Source organism: Cavia porcellus, unplaced genomic scaffold, assembly GCF_034190915.1.
Source record: "Cavia porcellus strain 051 isolate PalLab524CR breed Dunkin Hartley unplaced genomic scaffold, mCavPor4.1 scaffold_16, whole genome shotgun sequence".
NCBI classification, from domain to species: Eukaryota; Metazoa; Chordata; class Mammalia; order Rodentia; family Caviidae; genus Cavia; species Cavia porcellus.
In genome coordinates, this window is record NW_026947499.1 from 51181197 (window position 1) to 51207950 (window position 26754).

The following is a 26754-nucleotide window of genomic DNA, read 5'->3' on the forward strand; positions in this document are numbered from 1 at the left end:
ACTCAGAGGAGATTGCGGCAGAAGAACTGCCATGAGTTCAAGCAAGCCTGGGCTACACAGTGAATTCCAGGCCAGGCTGCACTACAAAGCAAGACCCAGTCTCAAAACAAAAAACAAAAACAAAAACCACTACATACCCCCTCAAACAAAAAAAAAAACCAGAACATACTCTTCAAGTCTACCGTGAAGATTAGAGAACACGTCTTAGTATTTGTCTTAACTCTTTCCCTTTAGTATCTGCCCCTTTCCCTGTGATTGTTATGGCTATCAATCAGTGGGGCCCTACTTCCCTTAAAAAAGGATGGACATATATTCCAAACTGACCAGATACATAATTTCCCTGGTCACAAGTTATTGGTCCAATGTAGGCAAGTAACATAGAGTCAATCAGATCCCTTTCCTGAAGAGGCAATATACGTGCTTCACAATAGATCAGAGTTTCTTTTTCCTTTTTTGTTTTTTTTTTTGTACCAGGGATTGAACTCACGATCTCACACTTCCCAGGCAGGTGCTTATGCTGCTGAGCTATATCCCTGACCCCCTCTTTTTCACTTTTTAAAGAGATGGAATCTGTGTTGCCCAGGTTGGTCCCAAACTATTTCCAACCTCAGCCTCCCCAGTAGCTAAGAAACAGGTATATACCCCTACCATTGCACCTCCCTTTGAGTTTTCTTTCTGTCATTACAAGAGTTAAAGATCATATAATCCTGGAGCTGCTGTAGTCATGTTCCTGCTCTGCAGACGACTGTCAAGAGAATAGTCCCAAAAAAAAAAAAGCAGCACCAAGAGACGGAAAAAGATTCTTCAGGAATTATTTCCAAACCTACCTGGATCTACTCATAAATCTTAAGTCAGCTATTCAGGAAGGCCTGTGTTAAGCGGGACAATAAAATTCCTATTTTATCTTAAACTAGTCTAAATGCAAATTATCTTTTTTACCTAACTAATCATGTCCCACCAAAGGACCTGTACTCAAAAATGAATTTTGAGTCATGAAAACTTCAAAGGAGCTAGCCAGCAGCAAGTGACTCACCTTTGGCACTGCCACTTGAAACATGATATCCCAGACAGGCTGGGTAGCAGTGCTCATCATGGTCAGCAGTAACACTTGCACCTCTGGGTGGCCAGGTGCCCCCGTCTGGGAGAAGTGGAGCAGAATCCTGAAGCCGTTCCGATCATACACAATAACAGGAGGCAGGCTGCCTGGCAGAGAGAGACCCAACAAGAAGGGTTAGCACCACTGCAAATTTCCACCACAGCCAGACATGAGAGAGATGTGCACATTATCACCAATGCTGCTGCTTCTGTAGCTCTCTGATTTAACCCTTCTGTACCACCGTGGTCCAAAACCCCATCATTCCTCTGGACTCCAATGGCCCGAAAACTGACCTCTCTTCATCATTCAACCATCCTCAGCACATTACCAGGTTTTTAAAAAAAATAACATTTCCACAGGAAACACAACTATGGATAAATAATGCATGAACATTACAGAAAATACAAAATGCCAAGAAATAAACACTCTTTGGACTACCCAAAAATAAGTAGTACAAACAAGCTTATTTCATTCTGGCCTCTCTCGTATGACCACCTACACATGACTATACCCATACTTGTATTTAGTTTTGTAAAATTATAAAGAGAGTAAATCTCAAGTTAATAGATTTAATGAAAAGCCTAAAAAGATTATTTTAATTTAGCTAAGAAGTGATTCTAATGTTAATGCAGGGCAGGATGAGATTATTTATAGGAGACAAATCAACACATAAAGTTAGGGATACAGTACTGTTATTTGTATTGCAGACAGAGATGAAATTCCAATTTAGGTAAAGTTGGTGTACAACGCATGTGGAACAGACCCAAACACAAGAATTTAACATTCAAAAAAACAATAAATTTAACATAAAGAAAAATCAGTGGTGGATTCAATCAATGGCACCCAGCTGGGCATGATGGCACACACTTGCAGTCCCAGCACTTGGGAGGCTGAGGAGAAGGATTGCCATGAGTTCAAAGCCAGATTGGACTATATAGTGAGGTCAAGGCCAGCTTGAACTACCTGGCAACACATTGTCTCAAAAAAAAAAAAAAAAAAAAAAAGAAAGAAAGAAAGAAAGAAAGAAAAAAGAAAAAGGCATCTAAGAACCGGGCATGGTGGTTTTAATCCCAGCACTCAGGAGGCTGAGGCAAGGGAATTGTTGCAAGTTCAAGACCAGCCTGGGCTACAAAGTGAGCTCAAGCCCAGCCTGAACTGCACAGCATGACCCTGTCACAAAAAGATGCGCCTCCTCTCCCCAACACACACACCAAAAAAAAAGATGACTATCTGGAGAAATTTTTTGGAATTTTATTATAGTAGTGAGTTATACCGTAATCTCTACATCTATGGTTTAATCAAGAAATGCTTTGCATTTGCATAAAGGACATATTTACCCTAGTGGAATAAAAGTAACAGAAAAAAGGCCATGTACATGTTACTCAGCGGCATAAGCACCTACCTGGCAAGCGTGAAGTCATGAGTTCAATCCCCAGTTACAAAAAAAAAAAAAGACGTTTCACCTGGTCTTATTTTCACTATTTTGTACCAGACTTTTCCCTCTACAGAATTAATCTTACATATATTTTAAGTCTCATTTTCCTCCCCATATTTTTAAACATTAAATGGAGCATCTCACAATTACTAATTATAAACAAAAGACTGAAAACAATACAGGAAATGGAACTTGAAAACAAAGCCACCAAACAGCTATTCTTATAGTGGAAAATTTAGTAAAATATGCCCATTCTATGGCTCATCTCAAAGAGAAACTTTCACCCTGAGGCAAAAACCTCAGATCTAGGAGTTCATGGTAAGGGTTTAAATTAAGATCCTTACCTCACATCAAATATCACTTATCAAAATGCTAATATAAAAAGTTTTATGATGCTGTCAAAAATTAGACTGAAAATGCCACTGAGGTATGAATGGCAGTGAGAGTACTGGGTAAAAGGCAACCTGTTATAAGGGAACTAATAATGCAAACAAAACTTTAAATTGGCGACAGTAGCATTTCACTACTTTTAAAAGTGGCCTAATTATTAGGAGAGTATATAGAAAGGTTATCAGCAGGGCCTAGTGGCTTACACCTGTGATCCCTGCTACTTGGGAGGCTGAAGCAGGAGGATCACACTGAACATGTAGTTCTGCTTTTATGTTTGTAACTTTGTTTTATAATTATTTCACATATATAAAATGTTACAAAGCTAATGAAAGACATCTATGGCTAGGGAGATAGCTCAGTGGCATAAAGTGACACCAAAAAGAAGAGAAAACAAAGAAATCCCAGTTCCTCTAAATGTTACTATCTTATGTAACTGTGGTATTAATTTTTTGAAACCAGGACATTAACAACAAATGTGTATTATTCTTTAAATCAAAAATTAATAGCTGGGCATGGTGGCTCATGCCTATAATCCCAGCACTCAGGAGGCTGAGGCAGCAGGATCCTTGTGAGTTTGAGACCAGCCTGGGCTACAAAGTGAGCTCAAGGCCAGCCTGAACTGCAGAGAGACCCTGTCTCAAAAAAAAAAAAAAAAAAAAAAAATTTAATAAAGCAGATGTGCAAAGAGCACCCATTACTTCCCAAATGTGTTTAAATTCCCATTCTTGGTTCCAGGCCCTCTGCACTCTGCCCTCCCCACAGGGGACTCTGTAGCCTAGAAGCACATGGCCCTGGAGCCAAGGACATGGCTTGCTTCCTGCCCTGGAACTATGATGCTGATCACAAGTGTCACCTTCACTGGCTGGCTCTTTTGGTTTCCTTTCCGTTTGAATCAAGGTGACATCCACTTTTCTTATTTAACTAGATCCCTAGAGAGAAGATCACTAGTTCAATCTTCCTTTCAACTTCCACCTCTTCTCTGTCATTTCAGGCCATATTAAATATTCCTCCCTGAATATACATGTCCCACAGGAGACTTCAGCTTCCTCATTAAGCCTTGCCTGCCAATACTGTTCACAGTGACAATCTTGTGACAGACTATACTTTAGAAAAAACACTAACTAGAGAGTTGGACATGTGATGCACGCCTGTAATCCCAGCACTTGTGAGGCTGAGGCAGGAGGATTGCTGTAAGTTCAAGGCCAGCCTAGGCTACATAGTGAGTTCAAGGCCAGCCTGAACTGCAAAGTGAAACTGTCTAAAAAAAAAGAGAGAGACCGACAGAGAGAGAGAAAGAGAGACAGGCAGACAGACAGACAGACAGACAGACAAGCTAGAAACAAAGCAGCTCCCTCTTACTCTGTCCCCCAGGCAAATCTACCACTCATCTTCCCAAATTTAAGGGCCATTTCTACCAGTTTAGAATAGGAAAATCCAGGAATCTAACACAGAAAAGGAAAATAAAGGGGTACAGCAATACTTACTGGGCTTTACAGACTCCAGAGGGACAAACACTTGAGCCAGAGGTGTATTCTGAGAGGCGGGGGAAGAAGCCAACGGGCCAGCCTCCCAGGACCAACCTGGAGATGATTTAGTACCTGGTGGCACTTCCTTGGGGATACTTTTCTGTGGAACATAATTCCTACAAAGAAACAAAAAATATCAAAGACCAAAAATTATAGAGAATTCTGAAACTCTAATTAATCTTGCTAAAGAACAAGATGAGGAAGGGAAAAATATACCCCCCCCACACAGGATAGCTATTAAGAGGTAAATGATTAAATAGATCCTGTTGGGAGCCGCAGCCCCGAGCCCGGTCGCCTCACTTGGCGGACGTGAGGCCTGTAGTAAAGAGTAAAGCCTGAGGTAGATTACCCCTCCCATCGAGCACGTTAGTTTCCTGCTTACCGCGTAAGCAACCCGCTCAACAATATAGCCTGCCTGGCAACTGATGATGTTAGCCAATCAGCTTGCCTTGCTTACTTTAACATGATTGGACACTGTATCCGTATATATACTGGTGCCACCCCTGGGGGGGAAGAAGAAGCCCGGAAGTAGAAGCCCAGAAGGAGCCGCGGGGAGCGGACCAGAGGAGGCTTCGGCTGGGAGCGATCCCAGGGCAGGCTGTACGGAGAAGGAAAATAAAAGAAAAGGTTGTCCACTGCCAGACATTGTCGTGTGTCCTTCCTGCCGGCCGGAAGCGACATCGACATTTGGAGGCCCGCACGGGGACTGATCACCCCCGAGACGTGACAGCGGACAACGCTCCAGTACAGAGCTGCGAGACAGGTGAGTTGGGGATAAGCCTGGGCTCTGGGTGGCGCGCACCTACAGGGCTTTTAGACTCCCCTCAGGCTCACGCGTAAGTGGCGGATTCCTTGGGCCTCACGCGGTGAGTAACATATTAAAAAATGGGAAACATGCTAGGTAGTAACATTAAGAGCGAGGGTGGTTGTGGAGAAAGCTCTCAAGAGCTTACAAAAGTACGCAGGGTATTTGAGCAGGCCCAGTCAGGGAGCTCCCGAGAGGGGCCCGTCAAGGGGAACAAAGATGCTAGGGAGAAGGACGGGGCTCTAGCCTCGGAGTCGTCTGACTCCGAGGACGAGGGAAAGTTGAATGGCAAGGAGGCCAAAGAGACCAGCTGTCAGGAGCCTAAGTCGCTCGATAAGGAGTCGCAGGGTTCTTTCCCAGTAATTCAGGGTACCACAGAGCCATTTGTTGACTTTGTGGCCCGAATGCAAGATGCTGCCGATAAGATATTTTCTGATCCGGGAGTGGCTCGACCGCTGGTAAGGCAGCTGATTTTTGAGCAATGTACAAAGGAGTGCAAGGCAGCGATAGCTCCTCATAAGAACAAGGACCTCAACGCCTGGATTAGGATATGCAGAGAGATAGGGGGGCCGCTCTCCAACTCGGGAGTGGCTGCTCTCCTGGCCGCGGCTGTACAGCAGAGGGGACCTCGCGGGTTAGAAGGGGAATGTAAGGCTAAAGGGTGTTTTGCCTGCGGGGAGCCAGGACACATTAAACGTCACTGCCCAAACAATGCAGATGCTAGGCCTCGCCCTAGGAATGAAGAACCATATGTTTGTGGGCGATGCAAGAGGGGATCACACAAAGCTGAGGAGTGTAGGTCGGTCTTTGATGCTCAGGGCAACCGTATTTGTGGACGAGATGCTAGAGGGCCAAAAAACGGCCAGAGGGGGCCCCCTTCACAGGCGGGCCCCCGCCCCAGAGACAGGACAGCTCAGGATGGCAGCCTTCAACAAGGGCCACCCCTGGGTCAGCAGGTGTGGACCTCAGTGTCGCCTCCAGACTTATATTAGTGCCTGATATGGGTGTTCGAGTGGTTGAAACCACCTTTAAGGGACCGTTACCCGAAAATTCCGTGGGTCTGGTGATCGGGAGATCCTCCACGGCCCTTCGGGGTCTCATAGTAGTCCCGGGGGTCATAGACTCAGACTACCCAGGACACATTAAAATTATGGTTCAATCTCTTGTGGGTACTATGGTAATCAATAAAGGAGACAAGATAGCGCAGCTCTTGCTGCTCCCCAGTCTCCACAGGAGATTTCCCTCAAAGCAGAAAATTAGAGAAAGTCAAGGTTTCGGTTCCTCAGGGGAAGTCTTCGAGGGACTCCATATAATACTTAATAAAAGGCCCATGCTCTCACTTAAGGTCAACGGCAAGAGTATAACAGGGCTCCTAGACACAGGAGCTGACCGTTCCATTATCTCTAGAAAGGATTGGCCCTCCAACTGGCCCACCAACACTGCAGATAACACGCTGCAGGGCCTGGGGATGGTGTCAGCTCCTCAGGTTAGTGCTTCAACCCTGCTCTGGTGCGATGAGGAGGGTCATCAGGGCCATTTCCAACCATTTGTGTTGCAGTTGCCAGTGTCTCTATGGGGAAGGGACATCCTCACTCAGATGGATGTCACGCTTACGTCAAACTGCTCCCCCCAGGCTAAGGATATACTCAGGAACCAGGGATATACCCCCGGCAAAGGCTTGGGCAATGCCCTACAGGGTCGGACATCCCCAATACCAGTAGAGAACAAAAAAGGTAGGCAAGGGCTGGGTTTTTCTTAGGGGTCGCTGAAGAAGCTCTCCTACCCACTTCGATCAAAATCACCTGGAGGTCAAATGATCCGGTTTGGGTACCTCAGTGGCCCCTGCCTAAGGAGAAGCTATTAGCCTTGTCAGAAATAGTCAGTACACAACTTAGATTAGGACACATTAAGCCGTCAACCTCCCCATGGAACACCCCCATTTTTATAATTAAGAAAAAGTCTGGCAAATGGAGGCTGCTCCATGATCTAAGGGCGGTCAACGCGCAGATGCAGTCCCTGGGGGCGGTCCAGAGGGGGCTGCCGGCTCTCTCAGCCATCCCTCAGTCCTGGCCAGTTTATGTTATAGATCTTAGAGACTGTTTCTTCTCAATCCCCCTGCATCCAGAGGACACTCATAGGTTCGCCTTTACTTTACCCACCATTAACCAAGAAAGCCCTGATCTTAGATACGAGTGGATAACGCTGCCCCAAGGTATGGCCAACAGTCCCACTATGTGTCAGATTTACCTTGATTCCCTACTGGCCCCCCTACGGAAATCCTTTCCCAAGATAAGATGTGTGCATTACATGGACGACCTTTTGCTCAGCGGCAGGGACCCAGACATGCTAAATAATATGCTCGGCCAGTTGGTCGAGGCCCTGAGACAAGCTAATCTGCATGTTGCCCCCGACAAGATTCAGGGAGGAGAAATGGTGACCTACTTAGGCGCAAAAATCTCCCCTATGCTAGTCTCTCCACAGAAGGTCACCATTAGGACGGATGGCGTTAGGACCCTAAATGACATGCAAAAGCTATTGGGAGACATTAATTGGATTAGGCCATATTTACATATACCAAATTCAGATCTCAAACCCCTGTTCGACCTTCTGAAGGGAGACCCAGATATAGCCTCCCACAGGAGGCTCACTCCTGAGGCAAGAGCTGCCTTACAGAGAGTGGAAAAAGCCTTAGGTGGGGCTACCTTACACAGAATTGAACCAGGGCGACCCTTTGATGTCTGTTTGCTACAGACTAGTCTACAGCCCACAGCGGTGATTTGGCAGAAAGGACCACTACTGTGGATACACCCTAAGGTCTCACCTGCAAAAGTCATAGAGCATTACCCGGAGGCAGTCGCTTCATTGGCCCTTGAAGCGCATGATAGAGCTGTCCAACATTTTGGCTCAGGACCACAAGCCATCCGAGTACCCTATACCGCCAGCCAGATCAAGACCCTGGCTGCCTGCATAGATACATGGGCCATTCTGAGATGTGTTTTCCATGGGGATATAAACAATCAATACCCTAAAGACCCTATCTTGTCATTTGTTACTCAGCACCCTATAATTTTTCCAAAGGTTACTGCCTCTGAGCCATTAGTCCCAGCAACTACAATATACACAGATGGCTCCAAGACGGGGATAGGCGCCTATGTGATCCTAGGCAAGCCCCCGGTTACCATACAATTTGAACCTGATCAGCCTCAGGTGGTGGAACTGCAGATCGTTAAAATGATTCTTGAACGGTTCTCAGAAGCCATTAATATTGTCTCCGATTCTAGGTATGTGGTCAATGCTATGCAAGTGCTTGAGACTGCCGGTTTAATTAGATCCACTTCCACAGTGGCTGGGCTGTTCCTGTCTATCCAGACATTGCTTCAGAACAGACACCATAAGGTCTTCACCACCCACATAAGAGCACATACATCCCTGCCAGGGCCTATGGCACAGGGGAATGCGGCTGCTGATACTGCCACTCGCCCGTTATGGATTTTTACCTTACTAACACCAATCGAGCGAGCCCGTGCCTTCCATGATAAGTTTCATGTCAATGCCAGGACACTAGCAAACCATTTCCATGTTTCCAGAGCAGATGCACGAGATATCGTGCGACTATGTGACTCCTGTGCCACATACAAACCTGCCATACCGATGGGAGTAAACCCTCGAGGTTTGATCCCTGGTGATGTTTGGCAGATGGACATCACACATATACAGGAGTTTGGGACTCTTAAATATGTTCATGTTTCCACAGACACCTGTTCTCACGTCATATTCGCAACAGCAGAAACAGGTGAAAAAGTGTCTAATGTGATCAATCATTGCCTGGCGGCTTGGGCCGCATGGGGCAAACCAAAAATATTAAAAACTGATAATGGACCAGCCTATATAGGCAAAGCCTTCAATGAGTTCTGCAAAATGATGGAGGTTCAATTAAAACATGGTATCCCATACAATCCCCAAGGTCAAGGAATCATTGAGAGGGCTCATAGAAGCCTCAAAGAAATTTTACAAAAACAAAAAGGGGGAGTAGGCCAAGGCCTGGCCCCAAAGGCACGATTATCCATGGCACTATTCACACACAATTTTTTAAATTTAAATAATGATAATTGCTCCCCAGCCGTGGAGCACTGCAACCCTTCCCCCAACCATAAAGGGTGGGTGAAGTGGAAAGATGTCCTGACAGGACAATGGATGGGCCCGGATCCAGTGGTCAGCTGGAACCGAGGCGTGGTTTGTGTTTTCCCACAGGAATTGGGACGAGAACCACTGTGGGTACCGGAGAGACTGACACGGGCGACAAAGCCCTCGACTGAAGATCAGACCTGCCCTACCGGAGATCCATCACAGACCAACCAACAAGATGAATAGAAATAGCGGTAGCCCGAAATGGACAAGAAGATCCTCAGGCATATGCATGGCTCGCTCGCCTAGCCTACGACCGAGTCTAGGGGTGGTGAGCTTCCCACACTCCTCCTCTAAAAAATTATGACATAGCTGGGTAAGAGAGTCAATGACGGGTAAGAGCGTACTCCCCCGGTGCGACTCAACCTAAGCCAGGCCCTACCCCATTCTGCACGTAAGCCGCTGGACTGTTAGATGCTGCCCAGGTCTAAATTTCTCTCCGAGGGGATTTCTTTACGGAGAGGAAATGAGTGCAAGCTTGTGTGCATCCAGGTTCCGTCCAGTTTGTGCCTGGCCCTAGAAAAAGGACGAGGGCCTCAGGGCCTTGGCAGACCATGGGACGGCCGACCAGGGTCTAAGCCAAGGACCTACGGTGGGCCTACGCATAGGGCATAAGCCTCTGCACCCAGTCCAGAAAGGGCTATGATGCGCACATTCATAAAAAATAAAAAAGGGGGAGATGTTGGGAGCCGCAGCCCCGAGCCCGGTCGCCTCACTTGGCGGACGTGAGGCCTGTAGTAAAGAGTAAAGCCTGAGGTAGATTACCCCTCCCATCGAGCACGTTAGTTTCCTGCTTACCGCGTAAGCAACCCGCTCAACAATATAGCCTGCCTGGCAACTGATGATGTTAGCCAATCAGCTTGCCTTGCTTACTTTAACATGATTGGACACTGTATCCGTATATATACTGGTGCCACCCCTGGGGGGGAAGAAGAAGCCCGGAAGTAGAAGCCCAGAAGGAGCCGCGGGGAGCGGACCAGAGGAGGCTTCGGCTGGGAGCGATCCCAGGGCAGGCTGTACGGAGAAGGAAAATAAAAGAAAAGGTTGTCCACTGCCAGACTTTGTCGTGTGTCCTTCCTGCCGGCCGGAAGCGACATCGACAAGATCCACACAAAGGAAAAAGGAAAAAAAAGAATAAACATACCCAATCAATTATAACGTAGCTATTAAAGAAAATGAGGCAGATTAATATAAATGAGTAGGAAAAAGTGTCAAAGGTATAATGTGACATAAAAAGTCACAGTAGAGTAGTTTGTAAATCTCAATGTCATTTGCATAAAAACAAGCCACAATGCATTAGTGACATGTACAGGAAAAAAGGCAAAACATTGAGCACTTTTTTCCTCAAAACTTGTTTTTGAGAGTGTTATTTAGGATCCCTATAACAGATTTCTCTTAAGAATCAAGTTCTGCTTAATTTCAGATTACACAGTAACTGAGGAAAAGAAGTAAACATAAAATCATCACTATTATCTATTTCTTTCTGCCAGTCCTTTAAAAATCCCATGCAGCCAGGCATGGTGGCACATGCCTGTAACCTCAGCACTTAGGGGTCTGAGGCAGAAGGATCATTGCGAGATCAAGACCAGCCTGGGCTACAGAGTGAGCTCAAGGCCAGCCTAAACTGCATAGTGAGAGCCTGTCTCAAAAAGAAAAAAAAAAAAATTTTTCATGCAAGATGTCCTAGCCGGAGCACAAATTTCTCTATAACTTCTGAGAAAATTAACTAGAGAAAGGAGGGACAGCACACACTTAACACCACCAGAGGGACGACGCACTAGTAGAAGGGGAGACCCCGCTGGCTGCCCTGGGCAGCCCTCCCCTACGCATGGGGTGCTCCAAATGGCAGCAAGACTTGTCTACCTCCCTTGCCCAGAAGACTCACAGAGGCCCTGGAGTAGGCTGTGGGGACAGAAGGTCCAGTAAGTTCCTGTCTGCAGAAGAACTCTTTAGATTATCACCTCCGGGTAGTGTGCTGGTGGTGGGATTCTCCTTTTCTTTACAGCATTTCTGGCCAGCAACCTGTCAGATCAGGAATGGCTAAAATAAGGCTAGAGTCTACATGACCATCAGCCATGGGAGCCCCTGGCATGCTCTCCCAGCTCCCAAGCTTAGTAGAGGTCCTGTGACAGGAGGAGAAATAAAAAGCAGGAGAGCATAGGACTCTTGAGATCTTTAGGAGGCAGAAGCCTGGTACAAAAAACATTAAGAGGAAACAGATGTCACTCCCTAGGATGTGAACTGGACACAATAAGTGAGGAGGGCCTTTGGAACTCCAACTCCAAGCCCACAGGATTCTGTAGTAACCCATCTCCCCCAGGCAAAGTTTGAGAGGCTCTCAGCCTGCCTAACCCCTAGGAAATAGCTTCCCTACCTTGCCCTTGATGGGAGCATCACTGATCCCTGTAGAAAGAACAAAGATGCACAACTGTAACTCCACCTGACAGAAACAGATTAGTGAACATCCCCCCTTTCTGGGAAGAACATTTGCCAAATCAGGAAAAAGAAAGCTACCAAAGCCATTCAACTCACCCAAGGCAAATCTGAGACTAAGATGCAAACGAACTTCTCTGAAGTCCCTGGAACACCTGGCTCCCCAAAAGCAAGCCAGTACCCCTTGAGGAATACCCACTTTTCCCTCTACCTGCTCAGAACCACTGTGCATGCTCCTTCAGACTAACCCCACTCACCTAAGGCTGCCAAGTCCTGATGAAGCAAAGATGGTGCCACAGACCCAGCCTGCTCAGGGCCACTGTCCACCTCCAGGTCAATCAAGGGGCAATTCTTCATGCTGTCTGCTGGATTCTGGAAGACTAGAAAACAGATAGGCTAGGAAAAAATATCTGTCAGACGTTGAGAGCAAAATTTCCACTTGTATTAGCATCCTCAGGCCTCTTCCTAATCAAAACCACCCTCAGGGCTCTTTCTAATTATACCAGTCTCCCATGCTCCATATATCCCCAGAACCATCTTCCACTTAGCTGAAATACAGCCTGAGCCTGCATCTGACAGTGAGACAGGCAGAGGACTGCCCTTCCACCCTAGAGATAAGTTCTCTTCCAAAGGTCCCATCAGCCTGGGCGGCAGCAGACATGGCTGCTTCTTCAGCTGAGTCCTCTGGAAGTTTCCAATCATACCTGATCATAATCACCTAGGATGCTTGATAAGCTGGCCTGGTTGCTACACTGTATCAACCTGATAAATCCAGAAGTCTTAGGAAGAGAATCAGTAGGGAGTCAGGGTTCAAACTTTGTAAATATCCTCATCCTGTGCAAGAGGACAATGGAGATTTTGAGAGTGCTATTCCAGCCCTGGGGGCAGGAGGTAGCCTGCACACAACATAAACAAGGGAAAGAGGCATCCTCTACCCCTTCTGTTTTGTCCTCTACCCCTTCCGTTTTGTTCTGGCTGTTTTTGCTGGCTGCTGCCTTTTAATGTTGCCCCACTGCTATGCCACCCTGCCTTGGAGCCGACTGATTATGGACTGAAACCTCCACAAACAGTGAGCTTATCAATAAACCTTTCCTTCCTTCATTTGAGTGTCGGATATTTTGTTCTAGCAATGAGAGAAAAGTAACCAAAACATAACACAGACAAACTGGACTAAACTCTAAGCAGCCTGGATTCAGAAGATCAATGCTGAGACCAAAAAAATCTATTAACCAATGATCTAGAAAGACCCTTTCTTTGGTGTCTAGACCCTGTATGTGAGCTTGCATGAAAAGGACTTAAACCCAGGCATGAAACAGCCATTTGCTTCTGGTGCACCAAAGGTGAGATCCAATCTGACTGCATGATGGGTTCTGGGGCAGTGGGATCAGGGACAAGTTCCCTCATTTATACAACACAGCCCCAAATATTCTGCAGGTCCATTCCTTTTCTGGGATTTGCCAGGCTGCCTTGAGGTAGAAGGCAAGGAATAGTTCTTTGCACATACCTCTGGAGACAGGTGTGTCTTTCACTGAGCTGGTCACTGTGCTCCCAAAGGTGACACGACCCTCCATGACCTGTTTGTACAGCAGAACTCCCTGAGTAAGGAGGTCATTTGCCTGGAGAATCTCGGCTGAAAAATGTGAGAAAAAATCAGAATCCCGAGTTTAGTTACCACAACTTCAGTCCTTCCTAATCATTCTAAAACTAGCCTTTACACATAGGCTCAGCATATCCATGCCTCCTACCCCCCGGTGTCACTCAACCTTGAACCCTAAAACTCTTAGGTCCCAATTTGGAAAAAAACAATTTTTTTTTTTTACCATGTCTGCCATAATAGCCAATAGTAAATGCTCAAAATGTGGATCTTTTGAGCTGGGCATGGTGGTGCACACCTGTAATCTCGGTACTCAGGAGACTGAGACAAGATCACTGTGAGTTTGAGTTCAGCCTGTGCTATACAGTGAGTTTAAGGCCACCTTGAACTACATAGCAAGATTGTCACAAAAACAAAACTTCCTCAAAAAAAAAAAAAAAAAGGGACTCTTTCAATGAGGAGCTGACACTTTTTTTTTTTTTGTCTTTTTGCTTTTTATCAGTACCAGGGATCGAACTCATGACTGCCTGCTTGCAAGGCAGGCGCTTATGCCGCTGAGCTAAATCCCCGGCCCTGGAGCTGACACTTTTAATTAAAGGTATTTGATTCAGTTACTGAAAAGTTTTTAAGTACTTATAGAACAAATCAGTATATGAGTCAGTTTTTTAACCTAGAAATTTTATAAAATTTTAAATGTGGATCCAGTATTTCCCATGAAACTTTGACATTCAAATTAAAACACAATGTAAGTATAAAAAATACACACAGGATCCCAAAACTGCACAAGAACTCCATAATCACGTTTAAATATAAATGACTCCCTTCTAGGAGAAAGAAGAGCAGCAAGGCTGGGAAGATATATAACATTCCAGGCCAAAGTGCTGGGAGATTATCTCTGAGAAGGGAAAAACTGCTTACTGCCCTCAAATTTTCTGGCTATGAATGGAGACTGTAAACTGCCAACATGGGGCTGAATTCTGGAAGAAGTATTTTTTTACCTGGCATCTTCCAATCAGTTCTTTATAAACTTAAATTTGACTATGCTGACCTCACTGCAATCACTGAGAAAATAGTGGGTTAGATGTTAAATAGAAGACAGATACTCCCATATCACAGAGCCCTATAACAACACCCCTAAAACACTGAATGCTGGGAAGTGAACCCAGCACCTTTGCACCAAGCTTTCATCCCTAACCCTTTTACTTTTTAAATTTTGAGTCAGGGTCACTGAATCACTAAGTTGCCCCTTCTGGGCTCAAATTTTCAATCCTCCTGTCTCAGCTTCCCACGGTGCTGAGATTGTAAGAATAAACCATAATGCCTGGTCAAAATTCTTGTTAAACCTAACCTGATCTAGCCCCTGATTTAACTGGTTATTATCAGAACTATCAGAAACAAACAAAAAAAAATTAAGCATCAAAGGGGGTGCACTCAGCAACTTCAGAGAGCTTTACAAGTGAAGGATCCATGTTCCACAGAAGAATAATCAACAAAAAACCACAGAGGCAGGCACTGGTCCTGGATCTCATCTTATTCCTATCTCATCTTCAGAAATCTAGATCTGATTTCTTGCTCAGGCTTAGGTTCTCCTAAAAGTCAGCTCTAAGTAAACTGAAACCATCCCGTTTCTAGCCTAGCCACCACAGAACCTAAAGCTCATTTGTTCCCAGCGCTACTGCAGCACAGCAGGTAGGACCACGTCTGTTTTGCTCTGAGAGTACTTGCTAGGCCCAGGGACACAGAACTGTGTTACCAAGTGCATCGTCGTCATCAGTGGTGTCACTCGCCAGCCGGAACAGTGTGGGCCGCAGCTTCTCACACCTTTCATACACAACCTGGGAAAACAGAGCCTGGTTTACACATGCACCTGTGCCCCCAACCCTGCCACAGTCCCAAGATGCCTCCATTTGAGCAGGAAATAGAGGCCTCTGAGGAGCTGACTGCAGCCCCCTCAGGCTCCCAGATTTATACCTCAGGCTTGAAGTAACACACTTAGTTTCAGAAAAAGTTTGGGCTGCAAGTATGTAATTCTTTTTTCAGTACTGAGGATCAGACTCAGGGCCTTGCATATGATAGGCAAGCACTCTGCACTGAGTCACATTTCTAGGCCTTTGTGAGAAAGAATCTCCTAAAACTGGCCAGGTTGGCCTTGAACTTGTCATTCTCCCAACTCACCCTCCTGAGTAAAGGGGATTACAAGGAGTGTAACCACTACACACCCACATCAAAAAAAGCAGCAAAAGACCTAAGCTCAGACAAAAATCCACTATCTCTGTGTACATAGCATCTTCCTTAGGCCCCTGTCCCAGCTCTGGGCACGAACAATTCTTTTTTTTTTTTTTTACTATTATCATTTGACCTTCCCATCCCAATTGCAGTCTAATGCTTAAGTCCCCTAGAACAACCCTCCCATGACACCTAATCACAGCGCTCCTCTGGAGCTAACCCTGATCTCCCAACCCCATCTTGAAAGTCCCATTTTCTTCATTCTTGGAAAACAGCACTAGACAGCCTCACCCTCTCAATGCTGCTGAGGAGACAGAGCTCTGCACCGCTAAGTTTCTTCTGTGTTTTGGTCTTTTGAGACAGGGTCTCTATATGCAGTTCAGGCTGGTTGTGTGTGTGTGTGTGTGTGTGTGTGTGTGTGTGTGTGTGTGTGAGAGAGAGAGAGAGAGAGAGAGAGAGAGAGAGAGAGAGAGAGAGTCTTTTTGAGACAAGGACTCACTAAGCAGTTTAGGCTGGCCTTGAGCTCACTTTATAGTCCAGGCTGGTCTCAAACTCACAATGATCTTCCTGCCTCAGCCTCCCAAGTGCTGAGATTATAAGTGTGCACCACTATACCCAGCAAAACTTTCCTTTTTTGAAAGAAGTTTCAGTTTTACACACCAGACTCCCTAAATGCCACCTCTCTCCTGCTTCTTTGCTGGGTTGGGAACAGATATGATGTTGCAAAATACAACACACTGACCTCCCCAAGAGACCATGGCAAAACCTTACCAAGAGAGGAAATGGACTCTGAGGAGTCTGTCAGCTTGAATCCAAACAACACTCCTTCTGAGTTGTGCCCTTCCCCCAGAGGAAGGTCATTATAATTTCTCTCAAACATAATTTGGACCAATACCTAATATGGTCCAATCCCAGGCATGGCAGATACATGACCTTAGCTGGCTAAACATTTCCTCAGGAATGTGGAATTGGAAAAGACACTAATCTGTTTTTGCTGGTTACTTAAACTGGTAGGAAAGGTAAACAAAGGAGTTAGTTATGTGAAGGCCACCTTCCCTATGAAGAGAAGAAAAAGCTAGAATGAGAAAGAGAGTGACCTGGTATCTTAAACAACTATTTGTAAAACAACAATATGTAAACATCAACTAGTGATTTCTTACTGTTTATTTTTCTCTCTGAACATATATATTATTTCTACCTATTTTCTGTTTTTAGTCTTTCTTTAAATAAAATTTAAAAAAAAAAAAAAAAAAAGAGAGAGTGACCTGGAGGGGAAGGCAGAGTTGCGCTCAAAATGAACTTCCATGGTGGTGAACGTATAGCACACGTGCAGCAGTGGCTGTGCACACTCCACAGAGGCCTGCTTAGCTGAGACTCTTTGAATGGCCAGTCAGTGTGCTATCAAAGATATGAATACATACACATGCATGTGTGTGTGTATGTGCATGCTTAGACTGGGTATGAGTTTTAACACATTTGATTTTATTAACACAAGATTTTAGCTTTGCATTTTCTTATGTAAAATCTTATAATTTCAGTTTTTCATTATGAAAGCAAGTGAAACATAGTGTTACCTATTGTTGGTACAGGGATAGATTTGTGTTGAATGTTTCTTTTTTTTTTTTTTCCCGAATTTTGTGTTTTGGTAAACTCCAAACCTTGAACACCAAACAATGGCTACAGCAAAAACAACACGCCGGGCGTGGTAGCTCACGCCTGTAATCCCAGCACTCAGGAGGCTGAAGCAGGAGGATCCTTGAGAGTTTGAGACCAGCCTAGGCTACAAAGTGAGCTCAAGTCCAGCCTGAACTGCACAGCGAGACCCTGTCTCAAAAAAGACAAAAAAAAAAGTGAAACAGATAGTGGAAGATCATTCTAAGAGGCTTAACCAGAGTCATTTGGAGTGACTGAACACAATGGGAAAGTGTTCTGTAGCCTGGGGAGTGGAAATGTTGTGTGCTGCACATCAACTGTTAGCACTTTGACACTAATTCCACTTCTTGAAACTGTTACCAAACTTGATGAAACTGAAAGGAAAGAGTTTCTTGGGCCAGGGATATAGCTCAGTGGCACAGGGCCAGCCTGGCAAGCATAAGGTCTTGAGTTCAATTTCTTTTTTTTTTTTTTTTCTTAATTTTATTTAAAAGGAAAAAGAGAAAAAACAAAACAAAACAAAGCAGTGTAAGGGTACAAGTAATACAGAACTACAAAAAAAAAAAAAAAAAAAAAAAAAACAGTAAGAAATCACCAGTTAATAGATTACACATTATCATCTTAGAGATAGTTGCTCAAGACACAGTATCAAAGCATACAAAGTGGACACTCAGACAGTGAGACTGCAAACAGTTGTGTTCAATGATCCAACCAAAAACATTTATATGTCATCTATTTAACACCCCTAAACACACTTGCAGTTGGAGTTCAATTTCTGATACCAAAAAAGAAAAAAGGAAAAAAAAGTTTCTTGAAGGGCAACTGAGGAAATATCATTCCCAGTCCCTTAGTTTTTGCAACTATCTTTCTAAAACAAATCATCTGACAGATGCCATCTTTCGAATTTCACTGTGCATAGCAAAACACAGTAAGTTCCTCTCTGGTACGGATTTTATCAAAATGGCCATGTTGTTTATAAGCAATTCCCTTTCTCATGATTTCCCAAAAGAAGGAAAATCATGCAATGTATTCTGAGATGCCGCTTAAGAGAAATACTGTTAGAGTCCTGTACATGGCAAGTAATGTTAGTCAGAAACTCATTAGTGACTTACAAAAGGCAGCCTGTTATTCCATGTGCTTGCAGGAAAGCACAGATATAATCTTGCAAGGCAACAGTAATTCTGCCTTATGCTGTTGGTGACATCCCAAAAGAGGTAATGAAACTGATGTCTTTCCCTGGAAGAACACAAGGGATAGGTATGGACGATGCTATAACAAAAGCTTTTGTCACAAAAAAATAGGACCAGAAAAAGTGGTTTTAATTAATAGTGATGGAGCACCTTGTATAATGGAGGTAACAGCTGGTTTCATAAAGTTCTTTATTAAAGAAGCAAAAGATGTAGTTATTCAGTTTCATTATATTCATTAAGAACCTGCCATAGAAAGCAGCAAAAAATAGATGATATTGTGAGATGTCACAAAAATGGTGAATTACCTCATGGCTGATGCTTTCAATTTTTAAATTTCAAGCAATTCTTGATGAACATAGTACACTGCTTTACTTATGTACAATAATGTCTGGTGGCTGAGCAGTTGCATTCTGGAGAGATGTGTAGCCTGTTGATTGAAATTTGGCTGTTTTATGAATGAAAATGGGCAGAAATATCCATGGCTCACTGATATAGCCTGGCTTAACAACCACATTTTTGTTTTGTTTTGTTTTTAACAACCACATGATTTTTTACAAATTTTACAGTATACTTCCATGTACTGACCAAAATCTGTAAGATATAGGGAAAACAGCAGAGAGGATGTCTTGTGACATCAAAATTGCAGATTTTTCAAATAGATCTTAAAAGTGAGCAGCTCAAATATTTTCCAAATCTAAAAATGCATTTAAAAATTTCTACATTTGGGCCAGAGATATAGCTTAGAGGCACAGCACCTGCCCAGCAAGCGTGAGGCTCTGAGTTAAATTTCCAGGTTAAAAAAAAAAAAAAAAGAAAAAGAAAGAAATTTCTATATTTTCAGATAAACCTACAAGTCACTAGAAAAATCTACAAAGAATTTTTCTAGTATTGAACCAGCGGCAAAGAAGAATTTTAGTAAAATTTTTACAATTCTGTAAGATAGAAAGAACTCTTTTTTTTTTTTTTTTTCTCCTGATAAAGCCAAATTTGAAGAACTTCGTCTTCCTGCTTACACTGAAAATCTGGGAATGGAGTTATTGGAATTTTGGGAAAGTTCTATCTGGAAAAAATACTATAACCTGCATGCAACACTTGAGAAGACAGAGTATGAAGGCATGACAAAGGACAGCACAGTTGGTAGTTCTAAAGACAAAATCTTTAAAGTGTGGCGTTCTTTGCCGAATCTAAGTCAAAGCACTGGGATTGCTTTTCTTTCTTTGGATCAGCTTCTGCTCGTAAGCAGTTGTTTTCAATTTTAATTACATCAAAACAGATACAAGAAAAGATAAAGATGACCTGAACACTGCATGTGTTTGTCTCAAATCCAATGAAGTTTGAGCCAAGGTTTGACAAATTATCAGCATGTATACAACAGCAGAGAACATACTAATTGTGTAAAAAAGAGTGCCAAATGCAAACCTTTACCTTTTGATAAAAAGCTGTATCACTGAAAGATGTAAAGATGTTAACGTATGTTGTTTTTTCTAAACTAAAATCTCAGCATTCAGGTTTTATTGCAGAGCTGACACTTTGTAATAAGTTAGTAGGTTTGGGTATAGTTTGGACAATCGTCTCTATAAGGTTCAGCTACAAGAAGGATGGCCTCAGCACTTCAGTGCTGCACTGCCACAACGGGGTTGTGCAGGTGGTGGCTTCTCCCATAGGACAACAAAAGCATGACAGTAAAAATACATACATACATACATACAAACAAAGAACTTCATAAGAATTCAAAATTTTTGAATTTTACTTCAAAAGACGCTATCAAGGGGGGAATGGTGGTACACACCTGTAATGCCAGTACTAGGGAGACAGAGGCAAAAGGATCACTACCAGTCTAAGGCCCATCCTGGGCTGCATGGTGAATTCAAGGCCAGACTGAACTACACAATGAGACGCTGTCTCAAAAAAAATAAATAAATAAATAACAGAAGCGGGGTGTGGTGGCGCACTCCTGTAATCCCAGCACTGGGGAGGCTGAGGTAGGCGGATCATTGCAAGTTCGAGACCAGCCTGTGCTATAAAGTGAGCCCAAGGCCAGCTGGAACTGCATAGCGAGACCCTGTCTCAAAAAAACAAAAAAACAAAACAAAGAAAAAGAAAAAAATACTGATGAAACAAAACCACACAAAAAACAAGTGGCCAATAAGCACATAAGAGAATGTTCAACATAAGCATTCTTTGTATTTGAAGAAATACAAAACCACAGTTAGATACAACTTCACATTTAGGAGGACCATTTAAAAAAAAAAGACTGAATGTTGGCGGGATTGGGAGAACTACAACCCTCATGGGCAGCTGGCAGGAGGTAAAATGATGCAGCTACTTCACAAAATGTTTGGCAGACTCCCCCCGCCCCCCAATGTTAGAAACTAGACTTACTAATGGAGCCAGTCATTTCGCTCCCGCATGTCTACTGTACAGAACTAAAACTTATGCTCACACAAAAGCTTGCACACAAATACAGGGCATGAGACTTCTTTTACAGTGACTAAAATGTCCTAAAATTAGCCAGGAAGAGCTGGGCATGTAGCTTAGTGGTAGAGCACTTGCCTAGCAAGGACCTAGGTTCAATCTCTGCACCACCAAAAACCAACTTAAATAAATAAATAAAAATAAAATTAGCCAGGGGAGATATTTGCTTTTATCCTATGTTGTGCTAATATAGTGGTGGCAGTAAGTATAACATGCGTGCCACAGGCTATTTGTATCACTGAAAGGTTTAAAAAGTTTGCCCCCACTGTGCTATTACTTCAATAGGGCATTAATAGGAAAAAGACTGATCTCTGGAGTACACAAGATATGAAGCAACTGTAACGGTTACACACTGCTGTTAGGAGTGTAAAATGGCAGACTTGGAAAGTTTCAGAAGCTAACTATATATTCAGCAAGTGATCTAGCAACCTCATACTTAGGCACTTACTCAAGAGAAATAAAAATATATTTTCATACAAAATCCTATACACAACTGTTTATAAGAACTTAATTTATAATCACGCAAAGCTAGAAACATCCCAAATATTAACAGATGACTGGATGTGAGTATTGTGATAAACCCATGCAATACATTGCTCCTCACCAATAAAAACACCTTGGTAAACATGATAATAACATGAGGAGATCCACCAACCATGCAAAGGGAGACAATAATTAAGATGCAGACACTCCAGCATTTCACCTATGCAGTAGTTTAAAAGAATAGAAAGTAAATCAATCAGTGGCTGCTTGGGAACAGGGAGGTTATAAAGACAAAAGCAAAGGAGGACAGGAGTTAAGGGGGAGAAGGGTGATAGCCACGTTTACTATCTTGTCTGTGATGATGGCTTCATGGATCTATACAGGCCAAAATGTATCAATACGCTGTAACACACAGGGCAGCACACAGTCATAGCTAGAAGGTTACCTGCAAGGCTGCCTGGTCTGGCGGGGCCTGCCCTGGCCGGCGGTACATGCTCAACATCTCCTGCAGCACCTTCACATGGCTTCGCACCTCCTCCACCGCGCTGACTCTCCTGGACACCTTCTCTGATTTCTCCTGTTCCTTTTGGGAGAAAAAGGACAGAAATGAGAGCAATAGCTTTAGATGAAGCCTGAAGTGGGGGCTAGAAAAAGGACAGTGCACTGAAGGAAGCCCAAGGAAGTCACAAGAATAATTAAAAGAAATGGGGGTACTTACTTGATGGTAAAGAAAAACCTCAAAGTCCAGAATTCCTGGGGGGGACAATGTGACATAGGGGTCTGGTGACGTACTGCCTTATACCAGACCAACCCTCCACCCCTCAGGAACAACAAACTCCCAAATGTGGTCTGTGTCCATACCAACATCTCTCACAGAGACAGAAGCTGGTGTCACAAAATGCTTGGCGTGCCACTGTCAAAAGGAGCTGAGAAACCAAGCACAGTGCCACACATCTGTAACCCTAGCACTCTGAGAACCTGAGGCAGGAGGACTGCAAGCTCAAGCCTAACCATCTCAAAATTAAAAAGGCTGGGCATGTAGCTTAGTACAAAGGCCCTAGGTTCAATCCCTAGTACCAGGAAAAAAAAAAAAACTGGAGCTGAGAGCTGGGTGTGGTGGCACACACTGTAATCCCAACCCTGGAAAGGCTGAAGCAAGAGAATCAAGGCCAGTCCGGACTACACAGTAAGATCGTATCTTTAAACAAACAAACAAAAAAGGGAGTAAGAACACAAGAACAAAACTGCTGCTTCTAACTACCACCCTGCAGCCCTTTAAGAGCTCTCAGGCCTTATGGCTCCTCCCCAACCCAGGGCTAGGCCATTAGCCAACCACGCCCCTGCACCGCCAAGCACACGCATACACACATATACTGTCTGGCAACCGTGCCAAAGTTTAGTTCTACAAACCCAACTGGAAAAAGGCCCACCTCTTTGACCAAGCTCTTGATCAGCCGATTTGCAGCCTGAAGATCCTCCGGGTGGCTGCTCTTCAGAAGCCGTGTCAGAAGCTGAAAAAGAAAAGTGGGTGAGGTTGTAACTCCCCTTGCTCAGAGAAGCAGCAGCAGTAACGGAAGCACCAACACTAATAACAGCCATGTTACATGTATTATCTTACTGTGTCATCACAGTGATGTTATCTGTGACATGGGTACTACAACCATCCCAGAAAATGGCCTAGTTTTCATGGAGTAAGCAATGAGGGAATTATATTCCCTTAGGGTACATATGTCTGGGGACATTTCTGGCTGTCCTAACTTATAAGGGGTTCTACTGCCATCTAAAGAGTAGAGGCCAAGGAGACGTAAAATCCTTCGGCCCAGCCTCCACCCACTCCAAGACAGAAATATCAGTCACAAAAGGTCCAGACTGCTGAGGATGCCGTAGGCCACATTCTCTACAATGGAACTGACCTTGGTCGTCCTGTTTATCACTTTACTCCAAGCCTGGTAGGATGCCTGGCACACTCCTGTCTCCTTGATCTTAGCTGGGTAGATGGCAGGAAGGGTAGGAAACCTGAATTGCAGCCACTACCTTTATGTCACACTCTCCCCTAGCTCCACGATCCCCCGCCATTCATCTGCACTACAGAGTTATCCCCCACACTTGGGCTAGGATTTAACAACTCTCCTCTTCCCGCTCCTTTTTCTTATTGATTTCTGAGAGGACAATGGTGGCACCAAGATTAGTGGTACTAAAAATAATCTTCACCAACTTTCAACTCTTTCCTCTTTACCACTTCCACTCCAGGATCACACTCACACTGAAACAGACTGATGAGCCACACAACCCCACATTCCCCTTGGGTTATCTTTCAGGACCTTCCTTCACCCAAAAGCACATGTACAGATACTGGGATGGTTCAAAGCATAACATTTACCACCTGGCCCATCCATGAACACATCCATGCTCTGCTAAATAAGACCATTTCCAGACTTCCCTATCTCCCCCAATTCCCTATCTTCCCCAATTTAGGGATCAGAGGACATTTTCAGGGCAGTCCCTAGAACAGGGGTCTGATCAGATCCACATCAGCTACTGGGTCTGGGAGGAGTTTCTTACCTTTGACTTTTCTTCATCAGCATCAAAGATGGAGCTCTTGGGCCAGGGAGAAGGTGGGGGTAAGATTTTATCCATTGGTAGTTTAGGATCTTGTTTAATGATTCCTAAAATACATAATTCACAGAGTTAAGATACAGGTATGAGTACCTGGTATTTTAGTAAGATCCAGTATGAAGTCCAGAAATCTTTGGTTCCTGATACCCCACAAAAAAATACATCAACAGCCTCCAAAAGATATATCCAGGGTGTGATAGAAGCTCTGTATTACCTCTTAGGAGAATAAAAAAAATACCACAATGTCAGGGGCAGAGTACAACTAGTCCTAAGGCCTGTACTCTGTGGGCCTTCTACTATAAAAATGATGGTCATTCTATGTAGCCCCATAAATAATCTCCCAGGGCCCAGGGAAGCTCCTAAAAGCACTAACAGAATATATGTAATAAGGAAAACCTTTTAGGTTTTTTGTTTGTGTTTTTTTTTTAAGACAGGGTTTCACTATGCAGTTCATGCTGCCTTCAAGCTTGCAGTGATCCTTCTGCCTCAGCCTTCCGAGTGCTGCGATTACAGGTACCACCATGCCTGGTTGCAAAACAATCTATCTTAAAAGCAGTTCCTTTTCAAACAGCCCAGCCTAAAAGAAATTTTCGGCTTTCTAGTCAGGAGACGCAAAGATGAAAGATTACCCAGACAACAATAAAAAAAACAAACAGCGGAAAAAAAAAAAAACTAGACCACCTGCAATTTAACAATTTTTTTCTGAATCCAGGAGAGAGTTAAAACCACAGGGCAATTATCAATTAATCTGAAATCTGAGAAAAAAGCAGTGTCTCCAATGAATAGTGGGAAGTAACACCAGTAAGAATAATGCAGGCTGGGTATTATGCATGCCTGTAATCCCAGCATTCAGGAAGCTGAAGCAGGAGGATTGCCAAGTTTGAGGCCACCCTGGGCTACATAGTTAAGTTCAAGGCCAGTCTATATTAGCAAATAATACCCTATCTCAAAAAACAAAACAAAACAAAACAAAAAAAAAATCAGCTAAAATTGTTTAATACTGCTCATAGTCCAGTGTGAGTTACCAAGAAAGAAAATAACAGAACTTTTAGGGACACAAAACATGGAAAATGAGCTCTCCTTCAAGTCTTTAAACTGCCGGGGGAAGGGTGACACACCCTGCACCCTCCACAGAGGAACCCACTGCAGTTGGAGGAAGAACAGGGAAAAAGCAAGACAAAGGAGTGGGCCTAGAACAGGAGCACGGACTGCGTCCTCTGAGTGGGCCGGGATCCCAGAGAAATCACACCAAACCCACATGGAGCCTGCCCTGCCCCCACCTCATCCTCCTGCAAGTCACTGCCGCCTGCCGTCGTGGCAGCAATACTACAGAAAAAGACGCAGATCAAAGTGAGAGGGAACAGACAAAAAAAAAAAGCAAAATTCTGCAAATCAATTCCCAACTTAAGTGTAAGACACTACAGGAGAGGAATCGGATGTCCGGCAGAGTGATGGCAGCTAGAACAGCAGCAGCAAAGTACAAACCCAGCTGGACTGCTGTCCACCAGAAGGAAAGGCCCGCCTATTTCCAGGGATAAAGACCCTTTACCTCAGTTTCTACTGTCCCCCACACCATGCACATCTTACATATCACATCACATATGCAACATATCACAAGGCATAAAAAAAGGGGGAAAACACCACAGGGCTGAGAGGGAACACAACATTAGTGATGACAGTCAAACCTTGTTTCTTCAGCATCTGGTAAGCATCTCGGATCTTGATGTCTTCTGGAAACCACACAGTCCAGCTATAGAGTATTTCAGCAATTCTTCCTTTAACTTTTTCTGTGGCCCAGGCCCCTAGGTACTGAAGGTAAAAAAAGAGAAAAAATTACCTGGAAGAGACTTAGGAGAACTCTTGGCCAATACTCCCATTAAGGAGAAGCTATTAAGGCCCAGAGAAAAAGGCCTCCAAATGCAGGTAAAGTAGGATACAACTAGAGACCAAAGTATCTGGCAACCAACTCACAGCCCTTGCAATCACTGTAATTGCTGAAGTTAAAGCTTTAAACATACAAGCCTTGTCTACATCACTGGGAATATTCTTTTTCTTTCTTTCTTTATATTTTTGTGACTGATGCAAGTATGGAACAACAAAATCTGACCTTAACCCACTTCCTAGCACAGAGCCTCAAAGACCCTTAGAATGCCAGGCATGGTGATGCAGGCCCGTAATCCCAGTACTTGGGAGGCTGAGGCAGGAAGACTGCCACAATTTCAAGATCAGCCTGAACTACAGAGTGAGTTCAAGGACAGCCTGAGCTACATAGCAAGACCTTGTCTCAAACAAAACAAAACAAAACCATAGAATTTCCTGAGTGATGAGGGGGTCCTGTTATTCAAAGGAGGCCCTTTGGACCACTATGAGTTCATACTAATGACTCATGGTGGGTAATTTGTTAGTCTCAAAGGAGTGGACGGGACACCATGGAAAGAACAATCACATGAAGAACTAAAATCTTCAGCCTAATTCCTTGACCCGGGAGTAAGGGACGTGGAGAAATGTGAACTGGACACTGAGTTCACACACGTGGCCAGTGACTGACGCAATCCTGCCAGGTGATATGGTCGTCCAAATAGGAAGGGAGTCAAGGAACACCTGGCTGGTAAATACATCAAAGTATGAGGGTAGCAAGCTCAGATCC

At 44.1% G+C, this 26754-nt stretch overlaps 1 protein-coding gene across 2 annotated transcripts in view; it reads right to left on the reverse strand.

Moving 5' to 3' along the window:
- The window catches only part of Gga2 (golgi associated, gamma adaptin ear containing, ARF binding protein 2), a 46406-nt gene that overhangs the window by 7247 nt on the left and 12405 nt on the right, over window positions 1-26754 (reverse strand). For both annotated transcript variants that reach the window (XM_003477814.5, XM_063226663.1), the window contains exons 5-15: window positions 25793-25916; window positions 24054-24157; window positions 22922-23002; window positions 21937-22074; window positions 15218-15299; window positions 13375-13500; window positions 12128-12250; window positions 11812-11840; window positions 11323-11459; window positions 4406-4563; window positions 1034-1203 (exon numbers count right to left, since the gene is read on the reverse strand). In XM_003477814.5, coding sequence (XP_003477862.1) covers window positions 1034-1203; window positions 4406-4563; window positions 11323-11459; window positions 11812-11840; window positions 12128-12250; window positions 13375-13500; window positions 15218-15299; window positions 21937-22074; window positions 22922-23002; window positions 24054-24157; window positions 25793-25916 — 1272 coding nt within the window. The remainder of the gene's footprint in view (window positions 1-1033; window positions 1204-4405; window positions 4564-11322; window positions 11460-11811; window positions 11841-12127; window positions 12251-13374; window positions 13501-15217; window positions 15300-21936; window positions 22075-22921; window positions 23003-24053; window positions 24158-25792; window positions 25917-26754) is intronic.